This window comes from Nicotiana sylvestris, chromosome 12 (assembly GCF_000393655.2).
Source record: "Nicotiana sylvestris chromosome 12, ASM39365v2, whole genome shotgun sequence".
NCBI lineage: Eukaryota > Viridiplantae > Streptophyta > Magnoliopsida > Solanales > Solanaceae > Nicotiana > Nicotiana sylvestris.
This window is the reverse complement of record NC_091068.1, coordinates 129,423,142-129,444,973: the sequence shown is the minus strand read 5'-3', so window position 1 is coordinate 129,444,973 and position 21,832 is coordinate 129,423,142. Positions and strand designations below refer to the sequence as shown.

The window sequence follows — 21,832 nt, the reverse complement described above, 5'->3', positions numbered from 1 at the left end:
GAAGGCCGTGAAATTCGCTAAACGGCCCGTCCCGAAATCTAAGTATTTTAATATATACAATTATCGAGGGCCCCACAATTTATGTGTTTTGTTTAGCGAGGCTCATCCCGTTTTATTATTTTAAAGTGCAAACCTAGAGCAATCTATAGTTTTCTACTTAATTTATCTCTAAAATAAAAGAAAGACCCTAATTAATTTGTTACTGGACTGATGCAAACTAAGTAATATTTTTTGCACCAACATCCGACCATTGGGCTCCGATGTGAGCCCAACAGGGGGAATTTAAAACCAGATATACACCATAAAATCGACCAAAACAGACCTTGGCCCAGGCCTAAATGAGAAAGAGGCCAAAACTGGCCTGGGTCGTGCATCAATTATCTTGAGGCCCAAACGTTTAGGGACTAGCCTGTTAAGCCCTGTCTTTTACACTAAATGGAATTTCAATTTAATTAAGAACACAAATATGATGAATCTACTACTAAAATTAACTAGCCAGTAAAATAAATTCAATGCAACATTAAACATGAGTTGGAAAACAACTGATTTCAGATTTCATGACCCACGTAAACTGCCTATGATCACAATTTCAAACATGGTGCATACTAGTTCAAATTTCAAATTCCCTACTATGACTCATTTTTATTAAAATGTTGACTCATGAACTTTGATTAAACACTAACGTGACCACATATGAGAATTAAAACTCGAGAATTAAGGATGCTGGACGAAAATGGATTGCCTAAATTAACTTTACGAATTACATATCTCATATCTACTTTTAACTTTCTGATTTCGAACCCACACACAACCACTCAAACTCAGAATTATAGATTAACTCACATCATCATTACTAAATATAAAGCTCCCATGATCAGAAGAAGTATCACACTACTTTAACAGTCTACAACCTAATTAATCACAGCTTGAAAATATCATTTATACAGATCTAGGAAAACCGGAAATTAACTAAACTAATAGAAACTATTCTGTTAAAACTAAAATCCTAATTAATTATAAAACACCAATTAACTTAAAAATACTAATTAATTCTAACTAATAATTATCACAAATATTAAATGCCAAATTAAAAGAAAATCACACAATTTGACTAAAATTACAAAAATATGTTATTATTATTTTTTTGAATTTTCATTTTTGTAAAACACCTAATTATTAATTAATTCCAAAAATGTAAAATCAAATCGTAAATGCCAATGCTATATTTTTGTATTTTTAATGCATTAATAAAATTAAACATGCCCACAAATATATGCAAACAATCAGAAAAATCACGCAATAATTCTTAAAAATAACAAATAATTAAAGAAAAGATCTAATTTTGGGAATTCTTTTGGAGTAATTTGTGTGAGGCAAAAATCACGTGCTCACATTTATTTTATTTTTAAACTATTGTTTGAAAATTTTAACTTATTTAGATTTATTAATAATATTTTTGAGTTCGTATACTTGCATTGTATTATTTTTTAAAGTAATTCTTCGTATAAATATCCTCACATGATCTCTAATTTATTTATATTATTTATTATTTAATTTTTTTTTGTAATCTACAGACTTTAGTTATGTGGCTTTATGCACATGCATATTATTTCTTATTATACTTAAGCAAAATTGTATCATCTAAAATTTAAATAAGTTTTGTCCTTTTTCTTTTGTATGATGAAATGTTTGATTTTTTTTTCTCTATTTGTTCCTCAATGTTTCTATTATATTGTCATGTGGCTCAATTTCTTATCATATTTCTTTATAAACAAAAACTTATCTCAAATGTTTACAACAATGGTTCCACTATCATTTATTTCTACATAATATTTCTAAAAAGAAAATATATATGAAATGGAAGAAAAGGGATCATGTGGTTAGTAATTCTAAAATAGAAATTCTTATTTCTAGAAAGTTCTGGAAACTATTTACAATGAAAATCGAAGTCAATATTAGTTGATTCATACCTTTAAGTTAAATTTGATCAAATTTGTTTTGCCTTAATTCTTATTAGTGTTTTATTATATTATTCAATACTTAATATTATTATATTGTCATGTGGCTCAATTTCTTATCATATTTCTTTATAAACAAAATCATATCTCAAATGTTTACAACAATGGTTCCACTGTCATTTATTTCTACATAATATATATATATATATATATATATATATATATATGAAATGGAAGAAAAGGGATCATGTGGTTAGTAATTCTAAAATAAAAATTCTTATTTCTAGAAAGTTTTGGAATCTATTTACAATAAAATTAGAAGTCAATATTAGTTGATTTATACATTTAGGTTAAATTTGATCAAATTTGTTTTGCCTTAATTCTTATTAGATTTTGTAAATATTTATAAATTTTGTCCGAGTGGTTAAGATTTGTTCTTCTTAAGTTAAATTTATTTAATCATATAAGAAATATTTATTTATGTATAAAATATCCATTTGTCCGATTTATCAATATTAATATGACTTTATTATTCTTGTTATTAAAATATATTTCACCGATTATTTAATTTTTTTACATTGTATATAATTTGTATATTTTATGTAAGATCTTATTTTATTTCTTGAATTTTTTTAATTTTTAAAGTCAATAAATCTTTAATATCTTAAGTAAATTTTTGTTTTATTTTATTTTTTAACTTACTCCAAAGTATAGATAGTCCTATGTTATCTCAGTTTACGTCTTTCTATATTTTTTATTTTTTTCTACTATAGTTTTTAAATTAAATTTTTACCTCCATATTTCTAGTTAATATAGAAGAAAATCTATGAGTAGATCATTATATGATCTAAATATAGTAGATATGGATATAAATATACATATAAATATAAATATAGATAATAGATTAAATTTGTCTAAGATCTATCTAAATTATGTATAAGATTCATTCAACTACTTCCATTAATTATGTTTCCATTTATACTTTGTAATTATAGATATTTTCTTAAAATTGCCAAGTGGCTTCATTTTAGCTTGTCACTTGGCTTAACCACAATGCATACTACTCTCCTTTTAATATAATATAGATATAGATGGTTAATAATACTAAATTGGATACATGCATGTAAAGATACATGCATGCCATATATTTATTGGATAAACATAGTGTAATGTGTTTTGGTCCTAAAAGCAGAAAAAACTATTTTAGAGCAAATACACACAACTGGAAAAAGAAATTACCATAAAAAACCACAACCATGGAGACATTTAATTATAAACCATACAAGAGACTGCATGCTAACAGGGAAATGATAAAATAGAAGGAAAAAAGAAAAAAAAAATTAAAAGGCAAAATCTTGACAGTTAAACAAGGCAGAGGGTACATTTAATTGGTGCCTATCACTGGAATTCATGATTATCAACTATGATAATTAGCTTGCTATATCATGTTAAAATACAGCGATAATGTAAAAGATCATTTACACTGTTGGTATATATTATTTAAAAACATTAATATATCCTTAACAAAAAAATTGTTTTAGTTGAAGGAAAATTGAAAACGAAATACCAGATCGGGTAAGGAGAATTGAGAAGGAAAGCATTTTTATTTTAATATAAACCTTGTATGGGCATTTGGTCTAGTGGTATGATTCTCGCTTAGGGTGCGAGAGGTCCCGAGTTCAATTCTCGGAATGCCCCTTACTTTTTTTTTTTTTTTTCCCCTTCATTTCTTTCCAACTTTTCGCAAACGAGGAGCTAATCCTTTGTTTTAAAACTAATTTTCTTTGCTTCGTCTGATTTCTACAATAAAACGAATAACTGAATTGAAAACTACAGAACCTCTTCATTTCTCTGGTTTACAAACTATAGTTTCCTAGCAATAGCGGCTGAATTACAGTTCCTTTTAGTTCTTTTTCTTTCCAAGTTCACGAGATTTTTCTTCCATTTGTCCTCTTATCAAAGATGTCTTTGATTAAATCCCCAAAATAAGAGCTTCAATACCATAGCTATGTGACCCAAAAACTCCTACACTCTGTGGAGGAAAGATTTAAGCTTTTACATGATAATCTCGACGGGTCACTTATCATCAGAGGCGGACCCAGGATTTGAAGATTGCGGGTGCAGTTCTGGATTCAACCAAAACCTGCTTTCCATGTAGTGTATCACTACTAGTAAGTATATCACTATTTTCTAAAGACATATACATGTATACATGAAATTCTTGCCGAACTTTACGAGTACCATAGGCCTCTGCTTATCATGATTTACATGCTACCAAGTCATGTTTGCCACAAATTTTACTTGTTATATGCTTTCAAGTGACCCACAATTAAAATATTAGTTATACCGTCAGTTCATAAAAGGTAAAACTCTTCTGGGGCCGATCCTTTGGACCAACCACAACCTTCGAAACTCAGTGGATAATGGGCCCACCCATCTACCCTTCTCCACTTAAATACAAGGCTTTCATAAAAGGTAAAACTCTTATTGATGCTATGTTGTGATTTAAGGTACAATATTTAAGATCATGGCTGCAAGATTTCAAAGTTCCTACATTGTCCATATTCACATATTCTTCCTCTCAAAGACAATAACACATCAAAAAAAGGAACGTTGGCTGTTCATTAGAATATTATGTTACTCTTCTTGCTGCACTGGAAAAGTTAAGTCTTCTCCGGTTCCTAATCTTCAATCAAATAAGCTCTTGGAATTTATCCCACAAACAGTTTATATGTTTCCAGAAATCACATCCATGTGCTGCACTTAATATTTAGTTGTGTCCCCATAATTCTGAAACCCATATTTTAACTTGATTACAGCTTTCCACAGCTCCCTTTTACTGTCATTCCACCTCAACAACCATTTCAATTATAGGCTCTTATTATGGAGCCCTCAATTTCTAACACCTGATCCTCCATCTTCCTTGCATAGCTTCACCTTTTCCCCGACTGATCAGTAGAAAAAATTCCGTTTCCGCCAATATCTCACAACTGCGATGACCTCCATCTTATCTCCAAAGCTTCTTCTACTTCGTTCCAGCCAAATAGTCCATGCTACACATAAAGGAACTAACCCTCAAGATCCACTTAAATCTCTTATCTACGCTCTGTGAATGCTAAATAATAAGTAATTCTCTGAAGCTCTGAGGCATTACCTAATTAATACTAAATACATTCAGAAATAGAGGCCAAACCTGGCATAACAAGTTGAAATGCAGCAGTATGTGGCTCACTGTTTCAACTGAAATTTCACTCAAATTGTCGTCTCTTTTGCATCATGCCATGTGTTAAACAGGCCCCATGAGCAGCAAGCCACCTAAAACAGGAAGCTTTCAGTGGACCAATAGTCTTCCAGACTGATTTCCATGGCCGCAGCTGTTCATACTCAACACTCTGTTGTTGCAGCCAGTTGTAGCAAGAGCTTTACGGTGAATATTATACTCCTTTGCTGCTTTTGCTAACCACCACTGGATATCTTCCTTGCTTGCTTCCAAGCCAACAATCTGCATTTTCTGCAAACACACACACAAACCAAAAAAAAAAGAAGAGAGGACATCTTCAACTATTTGCCAATCATTAAATCTTTTTCTTGACTGGAAGTTCCACCCTGTATCAGAGATGCAATCTGCCAACAAACATCCCTTATTCCTGACCGGCCAGAAAAAAGAAAAAAAAATCCTTCACACCATCTTTCAGTCCACACTCTAATTTTCTTCATATTTTCCACGTTTAGGAGTATAGCGTTCTTAAATTCCCCCCAAAGTTTCACTTTGGTTCAGTACAAATATTTAGCTCTTAGTAGAACAAGGCACCAGTAAACTGTTCTATTATTTGGCGATTATGCACATCGTGACCAAGGCAGCATTTCTAGAAATAGAAAATGTGCTATAGACAAAATTGGGGTCAGTAACATTCACGAATGCATACTCAGCATCCTATCGACAGTCTAATCAGAGAGCAAGGCCTGAATTGAAAAGCTGATGCTATACAAAATCAGCACATAATATAAACCGAAATAAATAACTCAATAGTAAGATGCCGGCTTGAGTAGAACAAGGCACTGGTCAAATGTTCTATTATTTAGTAACCAACCAAAGCAGCATTTCCGAAAAGAGAAAAATGAGCTTGTAACAAAACTTGAATAAAAGACATTGACGGATGCATACTCAGTAATCAGCATCATATTCACAGTCTAATCAGCGGGGAGCAAGGACTGAAACATAAAGAGAACTCCTTCCCCAGCAATGATGCTAATGGTTAAGAAACAGTTAGGTGGATATCATTCAAGCCCTCTTAACAATCGCACTAGACACTTTTTGCTAAGCTTGAACCAATTACCAGACTAGTGAACTTAGGTTGAAATCAAACACCAAATAGTGCAGGACCGCCTACATGTAAAAAAAAATTAACGATTTGAAGATTAATTAAGAATTAGATCTTAATATGACTCAACACTATCAGATAAAGAATGTCCCATGTGTCCCTTGTGAAAAAGAAACACCATTTGAGTGACCTCAGTGTCAAGAAAGTACTCTAGCTTACTTAAACCCTTGGTTCGAAAATGACTGACCAGATGATTCTTCAATTGGGTGATTTTCTCATAGTGATTACATGTGTGACTAAGTTATCAAATATATGCCCATGAGCTATGACAATAGAAAACTGAGTGGTCGCTTCATCATTTTCATGCCAATCAGAATCTGATCCTGACGTGTTTAATACAGTAATTAATATCAAGAAGCAGTTGCTCGAAGGACAGTACCACAATTTTCCAGTTTTTCTTTTTTTTATCAAGAGAATAAATTTCATTCATTCAGCATCCAGAAGATGCAAAAAGATTACAAAAAAGACAGCTTCTGTACGATGTCAGATGACTCCTAGGAAAAACTTAAGGAGCTTACAAAATCCAAAAGAGTGTCAATACTATTTACAATACATAGTCTGCTCCAAGCACAAAGATTCATCAAAATTCTAGCCTTGAAAATGAATCTGAGTTGAAATTCCATGAGAACAGCATTGAGATCCTTCTTTCCAAATGAACCATATGATCACTGGAGGAACCATTTTCCACAGGCCGATGATGGATTTTCCAACTTTCCATTTTCCCCAGGCTTCTTTCAGTACCACAATTGTCCAGTTTTACTAAGAAACTAGAGAGTATCAATTTGTAGGAACATCTTTAATTCACAGTTGTAGTTTGTGGTTGAGAAAGAAAATTAAGACATATGATGATTTGTTTGCTTGAGGAAGGCTTACTTTTCGGTGGCACCAACAATGTTTGAATTATCATTGGCAACTCTGGTCTAATCCAAAATATGCAACAAGTCTTGAAAGCTCTGGAATTTACCAAAATTGTTGCACAGAGTTGATCATCAAAAATTTGACATTGGCTTCAATGTTCTGCAAGACTATCCCTTTTCAAGATGACCAAGAGTCTCTGACCTAGGAATCAAGTTCAACAGAAGCTGGCGACTATTAGAAATGATCAGACCCAAATAGTGGGCAAGCAGCCCACAGACCCACGAGAAAGAGATATCTGAGTTCAGTATTAAAGAGACCTCCCAATGCACCAATTCTTAGAAGTGATACTATGATGATTGAACATGTTAAAAAGGGACGAGGTTGACCTAAAATAACATGGAGAGTCTTGGAATCCATGTGGACTGAGCAAGAATAGAAAACAATGGAAGTAACAAAAATCCATATAAATGATACCAAATTGATTAAGGCTTAGTTGTTGTTTTGTTATTTGTGACATTTATTTTAGGTCGTGTCTGGGAGAAATTTTAGTTTGGTTAAAGAATTGTATATCAATATAGAAAAAAGTATCAATATTAGAGAACCTCTATTTTTAGAAAATGCTTATTGATTATTGAAACGAAACAGGCCCAAATGCCACATGTCTTCGTTTCATTCGTCACTTCGCCACATCATCCGTGTATGAATGAAATGCATTTTATTTTCTTGATTGGTTGTCATTGGAAGGTTTAATAGGGGTGTTCAATAGGAAACAACATCGGTTGAGGTGTCTAAGTGAAAAGTTGTGGCAACTTTAAGGGGCCGTCTATCTATGTTGAACGTATCCAAAAAAAAGGACAGGGCAGTTGAATAAATCAAACAGAAAAAACATAGTTATTTGATACACTTGGTAGAAAAACATGTAATTCAACGACGTCTGCACATGCATTATTTGAGAAAATATCACATAATATTGAGCGCTAACTCGTACTCAGAAATGAATCATATCAAAAAAATAACTGCAGATCACAACGCAATATAATATGATTATTGATCAAGCGCGGGAAAATTTCGCCAGGGAATAAAATGGTATCTGTGCTTATGAATGGTTGATTCAGATGAATAAGAAATCACAATGCAATATGATACTTAAGTAATTCTGCGTGGAGAAGGCAAAAGAAATATATAAGCGGTTCTTTTGTGTGGAAAAAATGCAAAAATTAGCACATGCAGTACAAATTATGAAAGTCATCACTGGAGATTCAGATCAACTCATAGTGATGAAACAAAAGGCAGAAGAGGAGGAAAATACCTCTGATCTATGTTTGTTATACCACGTACTTCCCTAGTTTTGCCAACAAAGATTTCTTCTACCCTCCTGCATGATCTCAAACGCAAGTTTGTATCTCTCTAAAGATGCTGTTCCTGCCTCAATGTAGTTCTTTGCTTCTTCTCTTAAGCTCCACAACATCAATGCCTTATGATCTTGAGAAGCACCCCCTGAATCAACATCCCGCAGTATACCATATTTTGCATCTTTTGTCCACCGATGTAGGATATAGCGAGACGGAAGCTCTCTTATGTTCATAATCTGAAAAACTTTCAAGGCATGTCTACACAGCACACCTTCAAACTCAAACATTTTACAACTGCAACTGACTTTAAGATTTGAGGCATTAAAGGCAACTGTGTTCCTCTCATCTCCACTCCCACTCTTCTGCACCAGATACCTACTAATGGCACCTTCAACATTTATCTTAATTCCAACAAAGCTATAGCACTCCAAAAGCTCTTTCTGAAACACTTGGAACATAGTAATAGTGTAAAACCTTCTACACTGGTCTTCTATAGGGTCCTTCGTGTGCAGAACTGCTTGTAAATTGAACGAGTTAAAATCCTCTTTCCTTTCCTCTTCGCGGCGTTGCTCAAGGGCTTTTTCGTACCGTATAAGAAATTCACTGAGTGGTGTTTGAGATGTCAATATGGTGCCAAAATATGATTTCAAGCTTCCGTCCATTGGAATGCCAGCAAAGAATGTGCCCCTAATGTGTAATGGCACCCAACTCTTGCGCATCCTATACATCTCCATTAACCATGTGTTCTTTCTTAAATTATATTTGTTAACTAGCACATTCCATGCTGCTTCAAACTCATTCGCAGTCTGGCTCTGGAAAATGCAAGTTTCATATTCATACTTAAATTCAGGATTCATAGAGAGCAATGCACCAATATTTTCCTGCTCTGTAGCCTTAATTTGCCATGCAGAAAAACGATGATGTATTCCCGGAAAAACTTGAGCAATTGAATGTTGAATGGCTCTGTCCTGATCAGCGACCATAGAGACAGGATGGCGCCCGGACATTGCACGAAGCCATGCTTGAAACACCCAAGTAAATGACTCTTCAGACTCTTCCGCAATTAAGGCACAGCCAAGAAGCACCGGCTGCCTGTGGTGATTAATCCCAATGAATGAAGCAAGTGGCACTGAGTAACTACCCTCCTTTCTATATGTTGTTTCAAAAACAACTGCATCACCAAATTGAGTGCAAGAAAATCTAGACCTGGCATCAGCCCAGAATACACTCAAAGCTCTACCATTATGCATTTCCACTGCATAAAAAAATCCCATATCGCCTGCTTGCCTAGCCTGAAAATACTCAAAAAGCTCATTATACCAATCACTCCCAATTCTACTCTCTCTCCCTCGTGTAACAAGGCTAAGGCCACCATTTAATTCAACTAACTCCATATTCTCCAACACACTGCTCGCTTCTTCTTTAAATCCTTTTACTCTCCCACTAGCATCAGCGGGCATGCCAAGTTCATGATTATGCTCATTTTGAAAACGATCAACCAACCATCGTCCCGTATCTTGTCTCTGTATCCTCATGAACGTGCCACACCCAACTCTTGACGGGTGCTGATGGCCTTCTTTAGAGCAAACAAATCTTCTTGAAGTAATCGACCCATCATTCTTAGAACGAAACAGCTGGCCAATCCGGACTTTAAAACCCGAATTAGCAGCATATGCATTATAAAATTCGTATGCTTCATCCGCAGAAGTAAATTCAAGTCCTTTGTATGGTTCACTACCTCTAGGCTGTAATTCTACATCAATTCTTTCTACATCAATTCTTTCCCTTTTAAAACGCTTAAGATCAATTATCCCAGATGGGCCTGGGCCATCCTCATCAATTGATCTAAGTCCAGTCCTAGTCGACACAACAACAACAGAAGATTTAGGATTTGGAATATTTTTTCTTTGTATACGGGAAGGACAAATCTCACCTGAGGTTTCGAATTCATGATTGTGTTCCTTTTTAACATTAGCTAAAACCCATTTTCCAGAATCGGCTTTTTGAACTCTTATGAAAGCTGGGCAGCCCGTTCTGGAAGTAGTTTGAAACCCTTCCTTTGAACACACGAATCTTCTAGAAATAACTGACCCATCAACACGGGACCGATAAAGCTGACCGATTCTAATTCTGAATCCGAGTTTTGTTGCGTATAGATTGTAAAATTCTTGTGCTTCTTCAGCTGAATCGAACTCTAACCCGACATTTGGTTCGAGCTTTGACTCTCCTTCTTCTTCTTCATTATCTCGGTGGTATCCGTTATTGTTATTTACAATAGCTAGTGAAGCTGGTTTTGCTCTTACTGTCATGGGATTGTCTAGCTCTTCTCTGCTCATGTCAATTATCTTTGCATTATCGATTCGACGATCGACGGCAGAAGGATTTGGAGAAGACAAGGGGGTTTTGTCCTAAGTACGGTGTCGCAATCGGTTCACTTGTTGTATCGGTTTTTTTTTTTTTTTTTTTTTGGGTACTGTTTTTGCTATCTATATCTACTTTTTAGCACTTATATATTATTAAAACTCGTTTCTTGACAAGTGGATCTTATGCTAATTAATTCAAATATTTTAAAACGATATAGATATTTTAGAATATACGTGCAATGAGTCACGCGAAATTCGAAGAAGAAAAATATAAGTTCAAACTATAAATTGTAAAGCCCAGAAAAACTTTGCTAAGTATTATATTCCCCTCAAGCTCTAAGTGGGATACAAAGATGTGTGAAAAGTTATGAAGGTATAAAATACATAAATGTTATGTTTAGAAGGTTGAATGGATGGTTATAAGAGGAGAATTGGAGTTGTTTAAGGGATAAAAATGACCTTAATTACACAAGACCTAAGTTTCAATGAAAATATCTATCAAAAGCTAATGAATTGAGATTTGAGCTATATATTAAAAGAAAGCCCCTGAAGTCTAGTTTCTAACACTTCAAACCGTTCATCATTTCGATGTTCCTATAAAAAGTTATAGGTGTTTTACTAAAGACTATCTTGTCAAAAAATGGGGTCGCATTTTGGGCGCCCAAGGGTGCGCCAGGTGCGAATCAGAACGCCAAAATCAGCAGTAATTTTATTTGGGGCGTTTTGGCTGGCGCTGGGCGCAAACCGTGATGCTGAAGGCATGAAATTGAAATAAAAGGGACAAGGAGAGAGAAAATAGACTCATTCTTTAAAGATTAATCCTCCCCTCTCATCCTCAAGTCATCCCAGGGTTCTCATACTACCTAAGGTGAGTTTTTAATGCGATTAACATTAGAATACTACTTCCAAACATCAAGTCTAATAGTATTCCATCTCAAAATCACTAGATTCTCAACAAGAACTCAAGAACAAGGTCTTTCCGTTAACCTAGGGTTTCACGATTCAAGGTAAGTTTCGTAACCGTTTTCAACCACGATTGTTAGAGAGGTTTATGATTGATATTTGTTCCTATAAACTAGTACAAGAACTTAGATTAACGATGAACCCTAGAAGAGAAGAATCAAACCTAGGGTTTCTATATTTTGGAAATCTTAGAACTTCTGGTATTGATTTTAAATTAACTATGTATAGATTTGTTTGGTGAGTTGAACCCATTGGATTGGAGCAAACGAAGGTACTCAAAAGCAAGGAATCAATATGAGTAAAGATAATACTTTTACTAAAGTTGTCTTCCCACAAATATCGTGATATAAGCAATTGCTGGACTGTATAGGACATTAACGTGGGCTCTTAATGGAACGAGTGGACTCGCATTACCATTAAAATTATAGAAAAGACCTTAGATAATTATCATGGTTAATAACTCAAGAATATTATGTTGTTCCGTAAATCATGTGTCTCATGCATCCATGACTTGCATATATTTCTTTAATGTATAAACTATTGAAATTTTTCCCCATGATTTTATGGAACTGTTTTGGTGAGAATTGTGGATATATGTCATTATTTTAAATTTTGTGATACAAGAATCACTCAGGAGAATATTTTGGGAGTTTCCTTAGATTTATGAGAAGGGCTCATAGCCTCGAGTGGTTTATGTTACCCCGAAACTACTCATATCAGAGTATGAGATTAGTGTACCATTGGTTCGGAAACTATGATAAAAGTGCCCTGGTAAGGCACAAGAACGCGAGCATGCTAGAACCTTGAACTGGCGATCGGGTTGGGATCGTCCACCATACCGATCATATGGTGACATTTTCAGAATCAAAATCAGAAAGAATGTCAGAATCAATGTAATTTCCCAGAAAAGAAAAGAAAAGAAAAATTTTAAAAAATTTACAAGGATTGTTTCGAGAAAGTTTATATATTTATCTATTTGAATTTTATATTTTTTTCAGAAAAGAAAAGAAAGAGAATTTTTATGAATGACATCAAGAAGAAATTTATACTAGATATATGAGTTATTTGTTTCAACTCTTCATCAGAAGCTTTTAGAATTTTCTTATATCATGTATACATACTTCTTTCAAAGTCTCGTTCCAGCTTTAGTGGGAGGATTGTTTTACTTAGTGAGTATCGTTGTGGTGTACTAACGTTCTCTTCATGAGAACCTACATTGACCTATGTCAATGTAGGCACAGATTTTGCAGGTAAGCAGGCTACGAGCTAAGATATTATCCTCCCATTACCAACAGATTTAGTGAGCTCCATTTCAGTTGTATGATATCAAAAAGGTAAGATTACATAAAATATATATTTTTCAATGATGCACACATATAGTTGTACTAATGCATAGTAGATTTTGAGGGTTGGCATATAACTTTCTCAAAGAGCCTTCACTTTCTCAAGTTCGGCTAAATGTGACTCAAAATAGAACATAACATTACAAGAAATAGCATTAAGTTGATTTGCATATGAAGTGTACAACCTAATGCAATAAATTGGGTGGTATATGTTATATGATGTTTAGACATAAGATTAGTAGTTTTGAAGTGCCGTAAAGTTCGGATACAATAAGAACCAAGAGGGTCCATAATAAGTTGGGATTTTGACTACTTATTTGCACTCTTTTATTTTTGTTCTAGCTCAAAATTGCTTAAAGGTATTCTCGAAAATTGATGAAATGTGCTTTCTTGTAGGAGTGTTGGAATACAAGTCAGAGAGATGAAAATCAACTCAAGAAGGAGTAATTTTGAACAAGTACTAAAACAAAGCAAAAAGAGCAAAGTGCGGACTGCACAATATTGAGTGTGGCCATAGTCCATGAGGAAACTCTAACATATTTCCTTTGCAAAGTGCGGACCGCACAATTATTGTACGGCCGCAGAAGATGAGGTTCTGAGAGATGGGAGTCTGGATCCATGAAGAAGTGCAGGCATCACTATTATTGTGCAGCCGTAGAATTCAAAACTGCAGCCACACTCAGAAATGTGCGGTTCGCAGAAGTCTCTCATGTCAAGCTCAAGTTCAAGAGTGCGGCCGCACTCAGAAATGTGTTGTTCGTGGAATCTGAAGAAGTGCGGCTATAACCCAGAATTGTACGGCCACAGAAGTCCATCATGTCAAGCCAGTTTCAAAGTGCGGACCGCATACAGAATTGTGCGGCCGCAGAACCTCCGTATGGGCAATTTTGTCCGATAATTTCAGTTGTGTATAAATAGTCTTTTTTGTCAAAATTAGGTCAAGTTCGAATACCAGAAAATAAATAGCCATTTTCCTTTACTGCTTTGGGTAACTTTGTAATAATTTATCATTTTAACATTGGATTTTCTTCCCTTTATCATCTATTATGAGTTTAATCTTATTTTCTTCAATTTTCTCTATGAGTAGCTAATTTCTTAGCTAGGGTTATGACCCAACCCTAGTGTGGATACCTAATGGGTGTTTAATTTTGGGGCTTGTTTGTGATTGAGGGAGTGATATTTATGCTAGTTCTTGCTTGAATTTAAGAATTAATGGCTGCAAATATTGATTCATGCCTAATTGACTTAGTCTCTACTTGAGAAAGTGAGTCTACGTCTAGGAAAAAATGGCTAACAAGGAATTGGGGTGTAACGACCCGGCCGGTCGTTTCATGAGTTACCGCTCCGCTTTTCCCATTTCTACTTCTTTATATGTTGTTCAGTTGTATTTCATCATATCGTACTGGTTGTTCAGTGTTTGAAATGGTCATGGAGTGAAATGAGACACTTAGTCTCTTATTTGGAAGTTTAAGTTGGAAAAATCAACCGGATGTTGACTTATGTGTAGAAGTTCTCGGATGTGAATTCTGATAGTTCGGATAGCTTTGTTAGGTAATTTTGGACTAAGGAGCATGTTCGGAATATAATTTGGAGGTCCGTGGTAGATTTAGGCTTGAATTGGCAAAATTAAAAATTTAGCATTTTTTGATCAGCAGTGGAAATCTTGATATAGGGGTTAGAATGGAATTTCAAAAATTTGAGTAGGTCTGTTGTGTCATTTATGACGTGTGTGCAAAATTTCAGGTCATTCGGATGAGGTTTGATAAGTTTTTGGATCGGTTGCAGAATTCGGAAGTTTTGAAATCCTTAGGTTTAAATCCGAGGGTGATTTGGTGTTTCGATGTTATTTTGAGTGTTTCGAAGATTGGAATAAGTTTGAATAGCGATATATGAGTTGTTCGTATTTTTGATTGAGGTCCCGGGGGCCTCGGGATGTATTCGGAAGGTTGTCAAAAAGTTTGGTCTTGAAATTTAGCAGCTTCAGCTGCTGCTTCTGTCATAATCGCACCTGCGGATTGGGGACCGCAGGTGCGAGCCGTAGAAGCGGAAAGGAGATCACAGAAGTAATATTGGTCGCAGGAGCGGAAGGCTAGACCGAATCTGCGAGATCGCACCTACCTGGGTCGTAGGTGCGGTGTCTGATGAGTTAAGTGAATTCCGCAGGTGCGTATTTTGGGAGCAGAAGCGGCCCGCAGGTGCAAAATTTTGTCCACAGATGCGGAAATCGCTGGGCAGAAAGTATATAAGTTCCCCTTTCACGAAATTTAGCCCATTCCATCATTTTTGAAGTCGGGATTGAAGCTTTTGGAGGGTTTTGAAGCGAAAATCAAGGGGATTCTTGTTGAGGTAAGGTTTTTGAACTTAATACTCGTATCTATGGTAAATTTCATTAAACATGGAAATTGAAGAGATTAAGGGTGAAAAATTAGGAAATTAGGGCTTGAAGTTGGAGAGTTTAAATTGGGGATTTGAGGGGCCATTTTTTGGTCCAATTTTGATAATTTTGGTATGTATAGAGTCGTGAGAGGATAAGGATTCTAGTGTTGTGATTTTTATCGGATTCTGACACGTGGGTCGGGGGTCAGGTTTAGCCAATTTCAGGATTTGAGTTTAATTTAAAAATTTTCGCATGGGCTTTGTTCCTTTGACATGTATTAATGTTATGATTCTAATTTTGGATAGATTCAGGGCGATTTGAGGCCGAGTCAAGAGGCAAGGGCATTGCGGAGTAGTTTTTGCGTCCGGTTTGAGGGAAGTAACGATTGTAAATCTAGACCTGATGGTATGAAAGCCCGAAATTTCGTACTGTTTTGATAAATGAGGTGACACACATGCTAGGTGACGGGCGTGTGGAGGTGCACCGGTAGGGATTGTGATTTGGTCCGTCCCGTGGCAACTGAAGAGTTGCATATTTTGATAAACTCTATATGAAATTTATGTGTTAGAAATAATTTTGTTAACTTGGGCTAAATGCCATGTTTGGGCCTTGTGCACAACTGTTTGGACCCTCAGGGGGTAATTCTACTACTTTCCTCATACTGTTTTGATTCAAAAGCATATCCTCAGTCATGATTTTACCTGTTTATTTTTTATTCAGTTTCACTACTCTATTTTAAATATATGGATGTTATTTGGGTTGAGTTCCCTGATTTTTTTCACTGAAATGCCCGAGTGGCTGTGAGGTTGATGACTGAAAGAGGTCGAGGACCTGATGGTGAGGATTTTATATATTTATGGATCGGGATGCACGCCGCAATGATATATATATATATATATGGATCGGGTTGCACACCGCAGGGATATGTATTAGATCAGACTGCACGCTGCAGCGATATAGCGCTTGGGTTGTACGAGCCCCTCCGGAGTCTGCACACCTCCACTGAGCGCAATCGGCTATATATATTTACGGATCAGCCTGTGTGCCGCAGCGGTTATTATTATGAGATATCTATTATTTTGAGATATCTGATTGACGAAAGTTGAGTCACGAGTGACTGAGAGGCTTGCCCGAGGGGCTATATATATGAGTGATGCTTTGCCCGGGGGACTTGTTTATGAAATTATTGTTTTCACTCTTCTTTTATACTGAGCCTCTATTGAAAAATATTGAACAAATGTTTTAAATAACTTTAATTGAAACTGAAGTTTTTACGAGATGTTCGAAAATTGAACTACAGATTTGACTTTGTTATTCCTACTGAGATTTTATATTAGACTATGAATATGATTTAAATGCTCATCACTGCACTCAGCCTTTATTTACTTTGGTTACTTACTGAGTTGGCGTACTCACGTTACTCCCTGCACCTTGTGTGTAGATTCAGGTGCCAGAGCATCCGAGTGAGAGCATCCAGCAGCTTTTGAGTATTTTTCGGAGATAGTAAGGTAGTTGCATGACGTCCATAGCCCTGCTTTTCTCCTTCATATCCTTAATATTATCTATTTCAATCTTATCTTGTATTGATTAGACAGTATTGGACAATATCTTAGTGGCTCATGACTAGTGATACCAGGATCGGGCAATGTGGATGTATTTGCGTATTTGATTTTCCGCGTATTTTATTATATTAAAATGAAACACTTGTGATCATAATTGATTTGGAAATGAATTTACAAAAGACCTTTATGTTATTAGTGTTGAAACGGCTGGCCTAGTACTATGATAGGCGCCATCGCGACCGGGGTGGTTTGGGGTTGTGACAAGTTGGTATCAGAGCCTAGGTTAAATAGGTCTCACGGGTCATGAGCCGGTTTAGTAGAGTCTCACGGATTGGTACAAAGACGTCTGTACTAATCCTCGGGAGACTGCAGAACCTTTAGGAAAAGCTTCCCATTCTTGAAATTCCTATCGTGCGAATCTGTTGATTCTGGTACTAAACTTTTGTTATTCTATTCTCTCACAGATGGTGAGGACACGTGCTACCGGTCAGGACGAATGACCACCAATACCACCAATTGAGGCCACCAAAGGCCGAGGTAGCGGTCGAGGCCGTGGTATAGGGATGTAGCCCACACAGCAGCTAAGGCAGCACCTGTAGATCCACCAGCCACCCCAGTTCACGATCAGGTCCTAGTTGTGGACGCTCCAGCAGGACCAACTTAGGCACCGACTTTGCCGATTATTATTCCGGGCCTTCAGGATGCCGTAGCCCAAATTCTATCAGTGTGCACTGGCCTGGTTCAGGCGGTCTTAGTTACTATGGCCGCAACTACTTCTCAGGCCAAGGGAGGCACCTAGACTCCCACCGCTCGCACACCTGAGCAGGTTGTGCAGGGACTTTAGACATCGGGGGCACCTCCAGCCCAGCCGATTGCACCTGCTCAGGATTATGTGGTACCAGTTATGCCTGACGACGAGCAACGTCGATTGGAGAGGTTTGGTAGAGTTCAGCCTCCGACTTTTAGTGGTGCAGAGGGCGAAGATGCCCAGGGTTTCTTGGACAAGTGTCAGAGGATGCTTTGGACCGCAAGTATTTTGGAGACCAGTGGGGTCTCGTTCACTACTTTCCAGTTTTCAGGAGCTGCTTTTACTTGGTGGGAGGATTATGAGAGGCGTAGGCCCGTTGATGCAATGCCCCTTACCTGACAGTAGTTCTCCGCTCTCTTTTTGGAGAAGTATGTGCCACAGTCTCACAAAGAGGAGCTGTGCAGGCAATTCGAGCAGTTGAGTCAGGATGATATGACTGTGATGTAGTATGAGATGAGATTTTTAGAGCTAGCTCATCATGCCGTTTGGTTGGTTCCTATGGATAGAGAGAGGATCAGGAGGTTTGTGGATGGCCTCACATATCAGCTTCGGATTCTCATGACCATAGAGAGGGTGTCTGGTTCTACTTTTGAGCAGGTTGTTGATATTGCTTAAGAGATTGAGTCAGTTCGTCGCTAAGAGCGAGATGAGAGGGAGGCCAAGAGGTCTCGGGGATCTGGTAGTTTTGGTGGCGCTCCTTTGAGAGGCCAGTTTCAGAACAGCAGAGGCCGTCCATTCAGACATGCTCAGTCAGCTCGCCTAGTTCATCGTGGGGCATCATCGAGCCATGGTTCTCATAGTTCTCATCAGGGCCATTTATCACTTAGTGCCCTTTCAGCTCAGAGTTCGTCCTGTGCTCCATCCGTTCAGGGCTTTTCCATGCCAGGTCCTTCTACTAGTCATCTCGGTGCTAGGGGTTCCCTTCAGTCCCCGTCCCTTACACCAGAGAGTTGTTATGAGTGTGGAGAGTTTGGGCATATAAGGAGATAGTGTCCTCGTCTTCTTTGGATCCATCTTAGCAGAGGAGTCATCCCTCGACTTCAGCTCCAACTACTTCATCGCCCGCTCAGGCAGCTAGGGGTGGGGGTTCGTCAGCTAGGGGTCGCCCTAGAGGGGGAGGTCGGTCCAGTGGTGGTCAAGTTCATTTCTATGCACTTTCAGCTAGACCAGATGCTATTGCTTCAGATGCCGTAATTACAGGTATTATCTCAATTTGCCACATTGATGCATCTGTGTTATTTGATCCTAGTTCCACTTTTTCATATGTGTCATCATATTTTGCTCGTTATTTAGATACGCCTCGTGAGTCTCTTGTTTCATCCGTTCGTGTATCTACTCTGGTGGGCGATACTATTGTTGTGGACCACATATATCGGTCATGTGTGGTGACTATTGGGGGTCTGGAGACCCGAGTGGACCTTTTGTTGCTTTGTATAGTGGACTTTGATGTGATATTAGGCATGGATTGGCTATCTCCATGTCGCGCTATAGTGGACTGTCATTCTAAGACAGTGATGTTGGCTATGCCAGGTGTGCCGCGGATTCAGTGGCAAGGTTCGACTGATTTTGTTCCCCGTAGGGTGATTTCATTTTTAAAGTCCCAACGGATGGTTGGAAAAGGTTGTCTTTCATACTTAGCTTTTTTGAGGGACGTCAGTATAAAGACTCTTAGTATAGATTATGTTCTAGTAGTGAGGGACTTTCCTGATGTGTTTCCTTCAGACCTGCTGGGCATGCCACCGAATAGGGACATTGACTTTGGTATTGATTTGGTGTCGGGCACTCAACCCATTTCTATTCCACTGTATCGCATGGCACCGACGGAGTTGAAAGAGTTGAAGGAGCAGCTTCAGGAACTCCTTGATAAGGGGTTTATTCGGCCTAGTGTGTCGCCTTGGGGTACGCCTGTTCTATTTATAAAGAAGAAGGATGGCACGATGAGGATGTGCATTGATTATAGGCAGTTGAACAAAGTTACAATCAAGAACAAGTATCATTTGCTTCGTATTGATGATTTATTTGACCAGCTTCAAGGAGCGAGAGTGTTCTCCAAGATTGATCTCCGATCAGGGTATCACCAGTTGAAGATCAGGGACTCGGATATTCTTAAGACGACTTTCAGGACCTGATATGGTCATTATGAGTTCCTTGTGATGTCTTTTGGGCTGACCAATGCCCCAACAACGTTCATGCATTTGATGAACAACATGTTTTGGCCTTATCTCGACTCGTTCATTATTGTATTCATTCATAATATTCTGGTGTACTCGCATAGTCAGGAGGAGCACGCTAAGCATTTAAGAGTTGTGTTGCAGCGGTTGAGGGAGGAGAAGCTTTATGCAAAATTCTCCAAGTGTGAGTTTTGGCTCAATTTAGTGGCTTTCTTGGGGCACATGGTGTCAAGTGAGGGTATTCAAGTTGATCCGAAGAAGATAAAAGTGGTTCAGATTTGGCCCAGACCGTCCTCAGCCACAAAGATTTGTAGCTTTCTTGGTTTGGTGGGTTATTACTATTGGCTCATTTAGGGATTTTCATCTATTGCATCACCCTTGACCAAATTGACCCAAAAGGGTGCTCCATTCAGGTGGTCAGATGAGTGTGAGGCGAGCTTTCAAAAGCTTAAGATTGCCTTGACCACAACTCCAGTGTTAGTTTTGCCATCAGCTTTAGGTTCATATACAGTATATTGTGATGCTTCTAAAATTGGTATTGGGTGTGTGTTGATGCAGGAGGGTAGAGTGATTGCTTATGCTTCTCGTCAGTTGAAGCCCCATGAGAAGAACTACCCTGTTCATGATTTAGAATTGGCTGCCATTGTTCACGCATTGAAAATTTGGAGGTATTATCTCTATGGTGTGTCTTGTGAGGTGTTTACTGATCATCATGAGCTCCAGTACCTATTCAAGCAGAAGGATCTCAATTTGAGGTTGCGAAGATGGTTGGAGCTGCTAAAGGATTATGATATTACTATCTTGTACCATCCGGGAAAGGCCAATGTAGTGGCCGATGCCTTGAGTAGGAAGGCGATGAGTATGGGCAGTTTGGCATATTTTCCTATTGGGGAGAGACCTCTTATAGTTGATGTTCAGGACTTGGCCAATCAGTTTGTGAGGTTGGATATTTTGGAGCCCAGTCGGGTCTTAGCTTGTGTGGTTTCTCGGTCTTCCTTGTTTGATCGCATCAGAGAGTGCCAGTATGATGATCCTCATTTACTTGTCCTCAAGGACATAGTTCAATACTACGATGCCAGAGATGTGACTATTGGTGATGATAGGGTATTGAGGATGCATGGCCGGATATGTGTGCCCAATGTGGATGGTCTTCAGGAGTTGATTCTGGAGGAGGCTTATAGCTCGCGATATTCCATCCATCCGGGTGCCGCGAAGATGTATTAGGATTTAAGATAACACTATTGGTGGAGGAGAATGAAGAAGGATATTATGGGATTTGTAGCTCGGTGTCTTAATTGTCAGCAGGTGAAATATGAGCATCCGAGATCGGGTGGCTTGCTTCAGTGGTTAGATATTCCAGAGTGGAAGTGGGAGCGAATCACCATGGATTTCGTAGTTGGTCTCCCACGGACTTTGAGGAAGTTCGATGCTATTTGGGTGATTGTGGATCGCTGACCAAGTCCGCGCATTTCATTCCTGTGTGTACTACCTATTTTTCAAAGCGGTTAGCAAGGATTTATATCCGAGAGATTGTTCGCCTGCACGGTGTACCAATTTCCATCATTTCGGATAGAGGCACTCAGTTTACATCACAGTTTTGGAGGGCAGTGCAGAGAGAGTTGGGTACTCAGGTTAAGTTGAGCATAACTTTTCACCCTCAAATGGACGGGCAGTCCGAGTGCACTATTAAGATAT

The 21,832-nt window shown here is 37.7% G+C and overlaps 1 protein-coding gene and 1 non-coding gene across 3 annotated transcripts; one reads left to right on the top strand and one right to left on the bottom strand.

Moving 5' to 3' along the window:
- Positions 1–3,584: 3,584 nt before the first annotated feature.
- Positions 3,585–3,656, top strand: TRNAP-AGG (transfer RNA proline (anticodon AGG)). The gene has a single exon. It is a non-coding gene; the product is annotated as a tRNA-Pro (tRNA).
- A 3,060-nt stretch (positions 3,657–6,716) lies between these two features.
- LOC104238548 (protein FAR1-RELATED SEQUENCE 7-like) lies at positions 6,717–11,000 on the bottom strand. 2 transcript variants are annotated; one of them, XM_009792933.2, is made up of 2 exons: positions 8,508–11,000; positions 6,717–7,399 (listed from the first exon to the last, which is right to left on the bottom strand). In XM_009792933.2, the coding sequence occupies exon 1, from the start codon at positions 10,884–10,886 to the stop codon at positions 8,541–8,543; it is 2,346 nt and encodes a 781-aa protein (XP_009791235.1). In that variant the 5' UTR covers positions 10,887–11,000; the 3' UTR covers positions 6,717–7,399; positions 8,508–8,540. The 2 variants fall into 2 exon arrangements, with proteins under 2 accessions (XP_009791235.1, XP_009791236.1); XM_009792934.2 differs by having other exon boundaries at positions 6,717–7,394.
- Between the last annotated feature and the right edge of the window lie 10,832 nt (positions 11,001–21,832).

Coding starts and splice junctions, on each gene's coding strand:
- LOC104238548 (XM_009792933.2), bottom strand. CDS start 10,886: ATGAGCAGAGAAGAGCTAGACAATCCCATGACAGTAAGAGCAAAACCA.